Raw genomic sequence first — 13258 nt, forward strand, 5'->3', positions numbered from 1 at the left:
TTCTTCTTCCGTTCTTCTGTCGGTGTCCAATACTCTCTCTCTCTCTCTCTCTCTCTCTCTCTCTCTCTCTCTCTCTCTCTCTCTCTCTCTCTCTCTCTGCTATCTGCTCCAAACCAGACAAAGGAATGGGAAAGGGAATAGCGGAGGCGTGGCTTGATCTGGGCCAAGTCGTTGGCATCGTCTGGAACCATCTATCGGCTGAGAGAGAAAAAAGAGAAACCACACATTTACACGTGTAAACGACGTCAACACATTATGACGGAAAAGACGAAATTGCCCTCAACAACAAAACAGGCAGCTGCCCAATCGAAGGGCACAATTGGAAAAATCTGGTAAAATATGGCAAGCGTTTGAATTGCTTTTGTTCTCTTAGTTTTTAAGCTTAAGATACTTTATACTGCTAAAAAATTCTGTGGTCAACCAGTGTCACCAGCTAATCATTGTACTCCAATTTTCATAGCATAACTTGATTTTCTTGATGATGCCACACTTGACCATGTGGTGTTGCTGTAACAACGGATAACTTCTCCACACCTGAAGAGCTTATTCGATCTGGACTCTGGGAAGTGAAAGTCTCATTCACTCCTTGCGGTGGTTCAGCAATTCCACGACCACACACTTGTTGCAGGTTAACATAATTCTCCTTTAGTTTATAGTCGCATGATCTCCTAAACACTCTTGAGTCACCAGTATCTACAATATACTATTAATCAAGCTTTAGTGGGTATCATAGCGTAGGAAGATGAATTAGTATTAACCAAATCCTACTTTAAACTGCTATCGGACTACGAATAAGTTTTGCAACTATATCCCTGTGGCATGTCAACAATAGTGACACAGTAACATCCAAAAGCTACCTGCACAAAATATCTACCAGCAAATCTCAAACTATAGTCAGTTTGAGTCTCAGAAAAGTTGTCCAAACGCACCAAAGCCTATTGAAAGGGGAGGAGAGCAGGAGGCTCACCTCACGAAGAAAATAAATATACAATTCATTGATCATAATTACAAAGCAAATCAAGTATGTACTCTGAAAGCTTTCTCTTATGTACAAATATTACCTATAACGAAAGATGGTCGCCAATATTCTCATTTGTTTTGCGCTGTGTGTACTGCTCGTCTAGCACGCCACTGACGACAGAATTCCACGCCAAGTCGCACAGCAGTTCCAAATACTAGCAGAATGGTAACACCTGTAAATTGTCTTGTAGATAAGCATCAGGAGGCACACATTCACAGGTCACTCCATGATTTCCCTCCCAGAAACAAGTTACTACCGTACAATCTCAGGTGAAATTTGTATACCGATTATGCTGGTTATACGCAGAGCAGATACACCAAGCGTAATGGATATCGGTACATCCAACAACAGACCACCAACAAGGATTGAGAATGCCACCCAAAGAGGACTAAAACAACCCTGTTAAAACAAAAAAGAAGGAAAAAGATTCAATGTAACTCACAGCAACAAGATAGCTTCGTTGAACGCAAAGATCAAAGTAGCTTGGCAACATATCCTTACCCTTTCGCATTCTTCTGCTATGGTCGACCCTGTAAATGTAGGGTCCACCCTCCAAACCAAATAACTTGTCTACATGGCATGTCAAACAAATCAGAAGTCAAGCAAGCATACCCATGAGATGCCACAAAAAAGCTAATTGGGTGAAAATCTGTCTTAGAGCCTTTGGTGTGCTTTTAAAAGCCTTATTATGTCATCGTCAACTTGTAAACCTTCGAGATTACCAGGAGAACTGTGGAAACGTCAAAAATCTGGCATGGGACTAAAATAGGTTTTTTGGCAATAGCTACAATATGTACCTCTATACCAACCCCTAAAGAGTGCCTAATCACACTACAATGCTTTGTAACTATACTGCAATAGTTCCTAACATCACTAACCTCATAATCTTTAGATTCTTTCTAGCCATGAAGTCTCATAAAAAATATCCACAAAGCCGCAGACCAAAAACTTTTCTTTTGTGTTAACTTATGATTTCCTTGAATTACTACCCTTTAATGTGTTGTATCATTCACCACAAAAGCTCAACTTATATTAGGGCTAGTAGTCTTGTACCGTAGATTTCTCCTAACATGAATAATTACAACTACCCAAGTCTTGGCAAAAGTCCTATATCCCGGGAAGGCTAAAATACAAGGGAGACAAGTAAGTAAACAAAATATAACTTTAGCAGAAATCAAACATAAAATCTTGTTTCTTTCACGTGTGCAACTGTGCATACATACAACTTTACTATAGCAGAAGAATACTAGATATTTTATTACCCTCAAAAAGTGAAAATGCCTTGGCCAAGTATGTTTGTGGTGCACAAGCATGCCAGAACCACGCAGGGGACTTAGTGCGGTACATGAAACCCATCACCGGTTCTATATTGCCTCGACAAAGAGTATTTCCACAATTTCCCCGAGCAACATAGAAAAGAAACGAGCATGGGGATTAAATGTAAAGAACTTTGATAGAAATGGAAACTGCTCATTGCTGGAAAATAAAGAACGAGCATGGCTACTTCAAACTTGCATGGATATGGTGGGGCAGAGGACTTGAAGAGAGACCTAGAACTTCACACATCTCTAGAAAGCCAATTCAGTACATAATTCCATTTGATGGAATCATGGGTCATTTGTATGGGCATCTCAATTAAAAGACATAGTACGGGACTATGAAAATTGGAATTTGCAAACGAAAAGCTTCAGTTGTTTGGTTGGAGACCCTTCTTTCTTGTCTTTCGGCAATTGAGATGCCATGCTTGCGAACAGTAATGGCAGCCCCACAACCTAGTGTTTGCATCACTTTTTTGTGTTGAATGATGAGCATTTGTTCCACTATCTTCATAATGGATGCCATGTGTGTCATGGAATTCCCATGACTCCATGTTCAACTATTAACCCTGAAATTGGGTCTCCAACTATCTCGGTACCTTAATGGAACTAATACCATCATGTTTTCTCTCTTTTTGACAAGTAGTTGCAATGTTGCGTACTAGATTGGTTGTCCTTCTTTGTATAAACAGCCTCTTAAATAAATAAACCAGTAGATTATAACTATTGCATCTCAGCAAGGATGGTGAATTCAAGTAAGTTTATGTTACTATCTCAACCTCAGTCCAGTTCAAAGCCACAAAGTTATGACAAATTACACCCCAAAACATGAGCATGAACAAACTACACTACAGAGACCGTTTAATGCACCTTCTGTTTATCAAAAAAACAAAAGAGAGAGACAGTTTACATTATCAACTATAACTGGAGCATATGCAATGCTTACACAGATTACCTCCATCCTGAATGTTTGCTCTAAAAGATGCAAAATAAGTGCACTTGGTTGCGAGGCCAGAGGGGGCACATTTATGGCTACTTGCCTGGATAAAAAAATAGAAAACTTACATAATCAGATGATTCATATCAATGAAAATAGAATGCGGTCAAATACGAACCAATTTCGAGGATGACTTACTGGCATACCTCATATTTATTTGAACCTCGTATATGAAACCAAGTGTCTATACATGACCATCGTGCTTTAGCAATCCCACCTCGACATTCGAATCCAAGATCTATCAAATGTTCTTCCTTTCCTCCTGGCAAACTCTGCAACCTAATAAATAATCCAAGAAAATTCCTTCTATATTTTACTACAACATATTCCATGATTTGAATCTGCTCCCAAAAAAATGTTAAAATGTATCAATAAAAGCAACTACACATCACATGAAATAACAATTGTATATTTTGTGTGAGCGCAATGATGAAACTTAAGGAATTCCATAAATGCCTGAAATATTGATGGGAAAGATGCTTCATCAACTTTCGATATAATGCGCAACACGCAAAAGGTGAGGATTCAAGACAACAGATCAAGAGGACAAACATAGGAAAACCTTCACGAGGAAAAAATAGGACACCCTGGACAAAAGCCTGGTTCTGATTACTTGTTCAGCATTTCTTCTGTCATTATTTTAAGAACAGTTTCAAACTGAACTACTGAACTGGAGAAGAAGTTGATTAAAATCCTTAATCATGAAGTTGCGTTTTGATTAGGTTGATTCAGTTCCCATCCACTAACTATATACTTGGACTTGCTTTGGCTGAACCAGTGAAGTGAACGCCTGATAGTCCCTTCTAGTATAAAGGAAATATACATAATTACCTATATGAAGATATAATGCCCCATAGTTATATAGTGTGTGTATCATATGGAAGCTTCAGCGTGACTTAAGTGTTAGATGGAAATTGTGTTTCTACGGTTTATTGGTAGTAGAAACCAGAAAGTCCATTTGACCATCTACGAGTTTCCTTGACGATGAAGAACTTTTGCCTCATCCATACTAGGTGCAAGAGGCAAACATCCATGGTACGAGCAATCAATGTTTTGGCCCGTCTACTATAAGAGGTCTGTAGCAGCTTGAGATGCATGTTTTGGCCACCACAACATTCGCTTAGCTATATAAATGGTTTCTGATAATCAGAATTCTACCTTGAAAATTTTCATGCACATCAGAAGAGGAAAAGATTATTCTTTCCCATTAGTAACCGGATAAAATCACTTTACATAAAAGATTCTAGCTTTATTCCAACCGTCAGTTGACAAACCTATGGATAGCTTTTTCCTTATATGTACTGCTAGAATTCTGAAGTATGAACCCACAATCACCTCTCTAGATGGCTTCACCATTCTTCTAGGATGGCGTTTAGCGGATTTCACAGGGTTTACTGTCATGGCTTAGATGGAAATATAGAAGTCAACTCTCATAACTAGTCCTATCATTACAGTACTGGCGAGCAATGACAAACCTATATCTTCTTTTTTTCACCATAAGGGTTGTCCGGGCCAACTTAAACATGCACCTCGATTATTGTCATCCCCGGTTTGGTCGAGGCAGGCCATCCACACTGGGGCTAGGGGATTCACAAGAATTTCCTCTTCAGGCGTGGCCCCAAATTCATATTTACCTTCATGTATTTCTGGACTAATCTTTCTTATTCACATAAGTCTTATATTTCATGTATACTAATAAATTATTGAGGAAGCTTTGAACACCAATATTTTATTGGTCGACTACGTAAAGTTCTGAATACCAACTTTTTGCATTCAGGAATCATAAACTTTGGCTAAAAATTGAACTTCATTCTCTCATATTAATACGATAGCTTTAAGATTTATCAAATGCTAGTCCATAGAGCCCAATTTCTTTTCATTTTGAGCACCCTAAATTATGTAAATGAGATCATGCGGTAATGACACTGTATGTTACGAATGATATGATAACAACAATACTTGAGATTAATTCTTCAATTTATCAAAACTGTTCAATAAAAACTTGAATGACTGGATTTAGTCTTGAAAAATCACCGAACAAAAATTCCTTTCATACTTCGGCCCCCGCCGAACTGATTTGGCCACTGCTGGCGAGGACCCTCAACAAGATCAACCTAAGGAATCTCAGCATACATGATCACACGAAGCCATTTGAAGTCCACATGAAGTACACCTAATTCGGACTTAGTTGCCAGTCCATATGACATATATGCACAAATGTGTTTGCTTGTGTAAGCTACAGGCACAATATCTGTAACAATATATAGTACTCTGTAGATGAGAGATTGGACAGCTTTGGAGTTGGGTTAGCGCAAAGACGTCGTAATCAAGCCAGAAGATAGGGAAAATTGAGAAAGCATTTGAAATACAAGCCGACGATGCTAATGACGGAAAAACCGAAATTCGTAAATGATGAATGGAAGTTCATCGCAAAACCGTGTCGCAATTAAGGTACAAAAATTGAGATAAATGCAAGACAATCGCCACAATTGAGAGTCTGACCTCGGCCATGTCAATGCGGAGATCTCAACGGAATTCTGAGAATGTTAATTTCTTCGTACCATCTTTGATTTGAAACCCAAGTTGCAACCTCTGTTATCTACGGAGGTCGAACAAGGGTATTTCGGTTTGCCGGGGTAGCTTGGCAATTAATCATCATATGCTAAGGTCTCACCACAACGTTTCAAAACTTGAGGGTCCAATCTGTAGTTAGCACAAATTGAAGTAATTTGCGGCCATGTGGTAATAGTTTGCGTCCACCTGGATAGAGTTTGCGGGAAGAAGTTACAAGTTTCCAACTAACGATCCGATCCCATCATTCTGCATCTGATCCTATTTTCGTGCCAAATCACTCAAAAACTCTCATCCATGTGTTTGTTTGTTTGTTTTTCTTTCCAAATCCGTCAATCTAAAGGAACTCTAGGACGTGGATTGCCCAAACCTGCTCCACTCTCTTGAGCTTAGCCTCTATTCTGCCTTAACTTCAGTTGCTCGACCTGGAACTGTTGCATTTTGACCCATCAAGTAACCATGCAAAAGCTCTAAGCTATAATTCCCTTAACTTTAGAGGAGAGGATTGCTGGCTCACATCGTTCCCTGATCAATTTTTGAGTAGTTTAGCGAAACCCAATTAGTCCTCAGAGTGTTGGGAAATAATATTTCCCATGGAAAAGCGGATGCCTGCATTTTGCTTTGGAAGTTTTGTAATTACACAATGCTCAAGTTGTTTCCATTTTACTAATAGTTGTGTGTTAAGTAATTTGTTGAAGGCTAGTCACAGTTCAAATAATGTAGAGTCGTTATCTGAACACCAAATGATTTGCATTTCAATATTTCATGGACTAATTCGGTCAGGTTTCACAGTACTTGCAGCTATGTGAATCATGAAGATTTTTTTTTTTTATTTGCATGAATTGCTTTAACCAATTGGCAAAACGACGTGACTGCGAATCTATGAATCCATAACAAACTTGGTTCAGGACTTGAGTCGAGTCTACGTGCTGCAAGCCTGCAATTACTAACTTTATATTATCTCAGGAAGATAACTGATGCCACAAGGCTACTGGAGCAGTTTTTCATTCACCCTCCCTTCCTCCCATATGTATAATGCAGATTGTGATAGGTCATCAAAGGAGGCAGAAGAGATCTCTAAAGAGGCAAGTGAGGACTCTTTTCAGGGTGATTTTTGGTCAATTACTTCTTGATTTTCCCTTGAATGTGGCAACTACTTCTGCTTATCTTGTGGTAATGTTTACAGTTTAATTTTTATCTCCTCTGATGAATAATGCTTATTTTTCTATCACTCTCTGTAATAGTGCATTTGGACATCCCCATCATATTTCTTGTTGTTCCCAACTCCAGGGTGAACTCATGGCATACCATCACCATCACTGCACTACTGCGCATATAGAAAGTGTTGCATAGTGTTCAAGTGTTTCTCAGATAAGCGTTCTCTCTTTTGTTTCCCATTGATCAAGATGAACGTGGCTATCGTAGAGGTCACAAAAGCTTGGAAGTTGTACTTAAAGGTTAAACCCCCAATCAAGTAATGCTTGTCCTTCTTTGCCTTTTTCAAAAGTGCAGGAGAAAGAAAATCCTTGAATTGCAGAGTAAGCAAGGCATGCAGCAGTACTGACCCCATAAGTCCCTTCCCTTTACCTCCACCATCCGCAACACCAGTGCAAGTAGTGGGCTCAGGTGCACCTTTTCCCTTCCCCTTTATAAATCTCAGCCAACAACCTCCCAACCTTGCAACCCCAACCAGTACTTGCCTGTTGAACAAACATTCTTTCATTACCCGTCTCTATTTTGAGAAGTATTCATTACCCATCTCAAAACCATGGTTCCAGCTCCGATCAATCCTGATCCCACCTCAACCTTGGAAGGGGATCGGATGCAAAAACAACTCGACCGTGAAATTAAAGAGATGGTATCTGCACTGATTAATCGCCTTGCTCAACTCCAACACAATCCTGATCATGTTCAGAAACAACAACCAGCTGGTTCAAGCCACCTCCATCAGCAGCTAGCCAATGAGAACGATGACGAAAACCATGGCATGAGAATTGTCACGCTTGCCGGAAGCAACACAGGAGCCACTATGCGCGGCGAGTTGGATGATAACAATGCCAGGGCTCATGGTCATCACGGTCTGGGTCATGGGGAACTGCTCAGCCAGAATGATCAAGAGGAGGATGGTTTGGGTACATACGTGAACAGCAATTTCCAAGCCATCAACAACTCCATCATGCTTGGTGGTAGTTACTCCTCCAATGATCCAGGAGTTCATTTGGACATCTCTGATTTTCTCCAACTTCCCCATCATACTCCCCATGCAGGACACTCGAAGCACAAGAGAAAAGAGAAGGAGACGTCCAGAAGCGACCACCAGCACTCCGAACCTTCATCAGAGTAACTTTCTTATGGGTGTTCCTCAGCCTTTATTTTCCTCACGTTCCTATATTGAATAAGATGTGGTGTCGTTTTGCACTGCCCAAGTTTCATGCTAATTCGGACTTGGGAGGTGCTCCTAAAATAAATAAGATTTGGTGTTGTTCTTCACTGCCCAAGTTTCATGCTAATTGGGACTTGGGAGGTGCTATGTTACTGGAATCTTTGATTTATGAATTCCCTTTATAATAAAGTTTCAACTTAGTACTTCACGCTATTATTATGTTTGTAGGGTACCTGTAAAGCCCAGATATGGGGCTATATGTTGTTGTATGTTCTATCCATGTTCAATTAGTCCCCTTCACCATTCTGGCTGGTTGGTTGCAACTCAAACTTCCTATCAATACCAAGGCAGTAATTACTACTGTATGTATACTATGCCCAAAGGAAATTGTTCAAAAAACAAATAAAAGAACTCTGTAGATCAATTATGATTCATTTGAAATAAAGAATCCACCAAGATTACTTTCAGTCACACAACAACATCATATCATTCCAGCGAAGAGTTCTAGATAAAAATCCTGTAACGAAATTTTTCCAATTTGGAGGTCTGATAGGAAATTTCTCAACCACATAATTCCACGTAAAAAAATTTTGAGTGTTGGTTATCACTGTTCAAGAAAAGTGTTGGTTACCCAAAATACTGATGTTTCACCCCAAAGAATTCATTTCATCGTGCATGCAGCAAGGTACTTCATCATCTGTGTGATGATATCAGTTAAGTTACCAAAAATCAAGTACATCATCTAATTCTACTTGTTAACAAACTAGAGGGAAAAAACAAAATATATATATATATATATATATATATATATATATATATATATGTGTGTGTGTGTGTGTGTGTGTGTGTGTGTTTGTTTGTGTGTGTGTGCATTCTTTTGTGTATAGATCTGATATTGCTGAAGGGAATAACACAAACATACAGAGTTCATTTAGCACATGTTTCAAACGTTACAACCATGACTCTTTCAAATCTTCCAAAAATATGTATCACACAGCAACGTTTACAACTGAGCGTGAAAGACAAAATATGATTCACACAGCAACGTTTAGTGTGTCTAGCGGTTTTGAGCGGAAGACACGAGTCAAGAGTGCCGAGAGTCACAGTAAACTACAATATATCGACTTGTGAAGATGGCTCTTGGTCCTTAATCTCTTCAGTTCCCTGGGATACTTTGGCTACACAATTTTGCATTTCTTTGTTCTTTCCCCACAGGAGGATGTATAATCCGGCAATTACAGTTATTGATCCCAGCAAGCTGCTCATCATCAGATAATGCCACAGATCCGAAAGACAGCGACATACAGTGATCAATATTAGGAAATATAGTTCTCTTGAAGTAACTAGATGAAAATTACCTCCCAAGGTGAAGCTGCTCATGTAGGAAGGGAATGTCCAACATGGCTGCTATTATCTGAATAAGGGGGCTGAATGCTGCAGTGAAAAGGGGACCCCTTTTCTTCACACACCATGACATCCCCACATAGCACATTCCAGATCCTACTATCCCCTGCATATATATATATACATCTATCAAAGGACTAATTCAGTAATTCTTATATGCCCCACTGCACAAGGAATGGTTCTTTTTGTTATGTAATTTGATTAATAACTTTGAATGGTTTCATCAATCACAAAACAATGTAGCTGCCTAGCCAGGAACAATAACATTTTGCCAAAAAAGAAAAGTAGGCATGTATACTTACAGCATACATGACAGTTAAGATTTCCTCTTTTCCCTTGAGAGCCCACATGGAAAAGTTTCTGTCCATGGAAACAGCTAAGGCAGCCGATTGAATTGCAGCAAACAAAGACATGATGGCAGTGCTAGAATACTGACATGGGTAGCTCTTGGTAATATAAGATTGAAGAAGGAACCATGAAGACCACAACAGGGTACCGGAGATCATGGCCATTGAACCTAAGGTCCATCTCTCTTTCCTTTTACCTGAGCTTAGCTTCAAAGCTTGATCTACGATGTGAGTTGCAGGTCCCGGTCGTGAATAGTTAAATAAAGGACTCCCTTTATAGAGGGTTAGTATCATGGCACCTCCAAGGCACACTAGTGCACCAACCGCTTTGGCTCTCCCACCAGTACTGCCTTTGATGTTCACATTCTCCAGCCTGTGATGCAATGGAAAACAGAGAGAGAGAGAGAGAGAGAGAGAGAGAGAGAGAGAGACAGGGATAGTTACATACTCTTACGAAATTGACACATATCACACAGCTGCACATTTATGATTACTTACCGAAACGGTAGGGCCATCAGAAACGTGATTACCGGCACCATGTTGATGAAAGCACACGAGAAAGTAGCAGACGTGTATTGAATTCCAAGAAGGAAGAAGTACTGTGTGAGAGATGCCCTACAAGAAATCATAACATATAGAAATGTCTAATTTTGATTAAAACAAAACAATAAAAAATATATACATCTCAGTACAAGGCACAAGCAGACGGTGGGTTTTTGAAGCCAAGAAGAAGCCTTAGTAATAGTTACTTACCCGACAATTGCACTCAAGAAAAGGTGACATAAGATAACAAATGTCAGCTTGGGTCTCCTGTTCCTGCAAACATGATTAATTGGTTTTCATAATGCACTAAATAAATACAACATTAGTCAATAACATAATAAATCTAACTTGACCTAGTTGTCTCAAAATTTCAAGTTAGGACTCAAGTGAATTAATCGCAAAGCCTGCAGGATAACAAATGGGAGCTTTAATTGCATAAGAACAAGAGCATGTACTGTGAGAAAGCCACAACTCGGCTCAGTACTTAGCTACTAGGCTCAGTATTAGCTGCTTCTTCAAGAAATGACAACAATCCACAAGCCTTTTGCTGATACAATTACATGACATGCAAGTAATGAATGGGTGGCTATATAAAACTTGAATGTTCATACCTTTCGGAAAGGTAGGCAATTGGAGCTAAAAGGATGGTTGCAATACACTGCCTGTAGGTGATGAAGACCAAATGGTCCATTCCACTGTCAACGATCCTCTTGAGAAGTAAGTTTACTATGGCAAAGCCAAAATCAATGGCTACCATCGCAATAATAGGGCTCCACTTGTCACAACTCTTCATCTTCAATTAGCTTCAGTTCAACTTCGTACATCAATATTAGAGCCCAATGTGGTCTCTTCTGTCAACTACTTCTCTTATATATGCTCAGTTAAGCTAACTATACAGCTAGCTAGCTAGCTAGCTGAGCCAGAGACATCAGCGGGTCCTTAAAAGACAAGGTCCTGGAATAAGTGGGAACAAAGCAAGATTAAATATTCTTTAGAAAAATGCTTTTGAATTTTTCTGATCACATCAATGCTTTAAGAAACCAACTTTGACATAGTTTAACATACACATATATTCTCTTCTACTACAAATTAAACATTTAAGAAACCAACTTTTAGCTTCCTTTTGACGGATCCCGATTTCGAAAAAAATTGTAATTAATTACTGCAGAATCATCCTTTCCCTGCTCTATCGATTGAACAATTATATACTTCCTCCACCACTAATCAAACATTGACCCACGAGAGTTTCCTGTATCTTCTTTCTAATTGGCTTTACAATAGGGTGAATTCCGCCATGTGATGCAATCCTTTTTTCATGAATTATATTACGACATGTAGCCAACATATATACGCATCTTTTCTAGTGGAGCTAGGTGCCAGGAAAGTACAGTTCTTCCTCTCTCTCACTGTGCACGGCATCTAATACTTCTTTGAACTCAGTGAGCAACGCTCATTCCTACAATGTGTGAAACCTGAAAGAGTAAGAACATTACGTCAAATCCCCAATACAAAAACAGATGGACATTAAACAAGTTACAAAAAGAAAAGAAGTGGATATATGCTCCTCCAGACCATTCAATTTGGGAACCATTTCCTGTACTGCACTGTTTAACTCTCTAATTAAACAGTACAACATTTTCGATGATGATTCCAACTCATAAAGCAATATGCACTTGTTCTGCATCATGGACTATCCATTTAATGGTTTTTAGGTGGACTCAACCTACTTCAAATAGCATATCTCCATTTTTAATGCTCAAATTCATTCTACGTTTATAGAGGCCAGTCAAGGCCTGAAGGACCGTGCATGTGTATTAATACCATATTTTATGGAGTAGCCAGCTTTTACATCCTATTAGCTGTAGCAGTAGATATTGGAGCTCAAAATGGACGAGTATATATGCGAAATTTGGAGATACTTTTGACTAGCTAGCTTATAACCTGTCATTTTCTTTGAACTTTATGATGATCTCCACTCCTGCCTTTCCAAATTATATGCAAAGAAAGTATAAATTCCAGATTATGATTCTATATATGTCCATGTGGCAACTATGAGGACGCTCATGATCATTCATTATTAAGACCTTTTCTTTTCTAGTTTTTTTGTAATAACGGCACTACCCGTTTACTTCATTTTAACTGACAAGAGTCAAGTAGCAGAGCATGATCTTTTATAGGAGTTCAGCTAACTATCAATACACAGGGCTCACTTGATAAAATACGCGTAAGTAACAATTTTCAAAGTGTTTCGTTCAAAGGATAGCTTCCAAGCTATACCGGATGACATTGGCCATTTGGTTATCCCTTTTATCAAACATATTGTTTGTTTTTGTTTTTTGCTTTCACTGCACGTCATTTTGGTAGTCAGTAAGTTATGACCGACGGATCGATCAAGATGCAAAAATGTCACCATTGTCTGTTCCGTGGAGAGAGATAAATAAAGGAAAATATCTTGCTGTGTTTGATCATGAGTTTGTACTAAGCACCTTTTCAAACATCAGTGCAGTGAAGTTGCTTACAAGTACAGCTGATTTCTCAAGCATGGATGGTTATTTGAGAAGATCAGGACAGTACGGATAAAAGCTTCTCCAATGCTATATGTACTGTAGGACAAGGCAAATGCAATCAAGATGCTTATTTGCTTGCAAAGTTGACCTTACTGCATCCACCCTTGGA

General features: G+C 39.1%; 3 protein-coding genes across 12 annotated transcripts; 1 reads left to right on the forward strand and 2 right to left on the reverse strand.

Moving 5' to 3' along the window:
* Positions 1-716: 716 nt before the first annotated feature.
* Positions 717-6632, reverse strand: LOC131316246 (uncharacterized). 10 transcript variants are annotated; one of them, XM_058345552.1, is made up of 6 exons: positions 3897-3942; positions 3481-3613; positions 3248-3377; positions 1523-1591; positions 1306-1420; positions 717-1193 (listed from the first exon to the last, which is right to left on the reverse strand). In XM_058345552.1, the coding sequence occupies exons 2-6, from the start codon at positions 3483-3485 to the stop codon at positions 1090-1092; spliced, it is 423 nt and encodes a 140-aa protein (XP_058201535.1). In that variant the 5' UTR covers positions 3486-3613; positions 3897-3942; the 3' UTR covers positions 717-1089. The 10 variants fall into 10 exon arrangements, 9 of the variants coding, with proteins under 9 accessions (XP_058201535.1, XP_058201534.1, XP_058201529.1 ...); XM_058345551.1 differs by lacking the exon at positions 3897-3942 and adding an exon at positions 5837-6632 and having other exon boundaries at positions 718-1193; XM_058345546.1 differs by lacking the exon at positions 3897-3942 and adding an exon at positions 5837-6632 and having other exon boundaries at positions 718-1193; positions 3473-3675.
* A 255-nt stretch (positions 6633-6887) lies between these two features.
* On the forward strand, positions 6888-8494 carry LOC131316247 (uncharacterized). Its single transcript, XM_058345556.1, has 2 exons — positions 6888-6994; positions 7418-8494. Exon 2 carries the CDS (start codon positions 7674-7676, stop codon positions 8247-8249), a length of 576 nt encoding a protein of 191 aa, XP_058201539.1. The 5' UTR covers positions 6888-6994; positions 7418-7673; the 3' UTR covers positions 8250-8494.
* Positions 8495-9196: 702 nt separating this feature from the next.
* LOC131315956 (WAT1-related protein At3g30340) lies at positions 9197-12809 on the reverse strand. The gene is made up of 6 exons (XM_058345209.1): positions 11194-12809; positions 10793-10855; positions 10538-10654; positions 9995-10412; positions 9647-9798; positions 9197-9546 (listed from the first exon to the last, which is right to left on the reverse strand). The coding sequence occupies exons 1-6, from the start codon at positions 11373-11375 to the stop codon at positions 9399-9401; spliced, it is 1080 nt and encodes a 359-aa protein (XP_058201192.1). The 5' UTR covers positions 11376-12809; the 3' UTR covers positions 9197-9398.
* Between the last annotated feature and the right edge of the window lie 449 nt (positions 12810-13258).

Source organism: Rhododendron vialii, chromosome 2a (genome assembly GCF_030253575.1).
Source record: "Rhododendron vialii isolate Sample 1 chromosome 2a, ASM3025357v1".
Classification (NCBI taxonomy): Eukaryota; Viridiplantae; Streptophyta; class Magnoliopsida; order Ericales; family Ericaceae; genus Rhododendron; species Rhododendron vialii.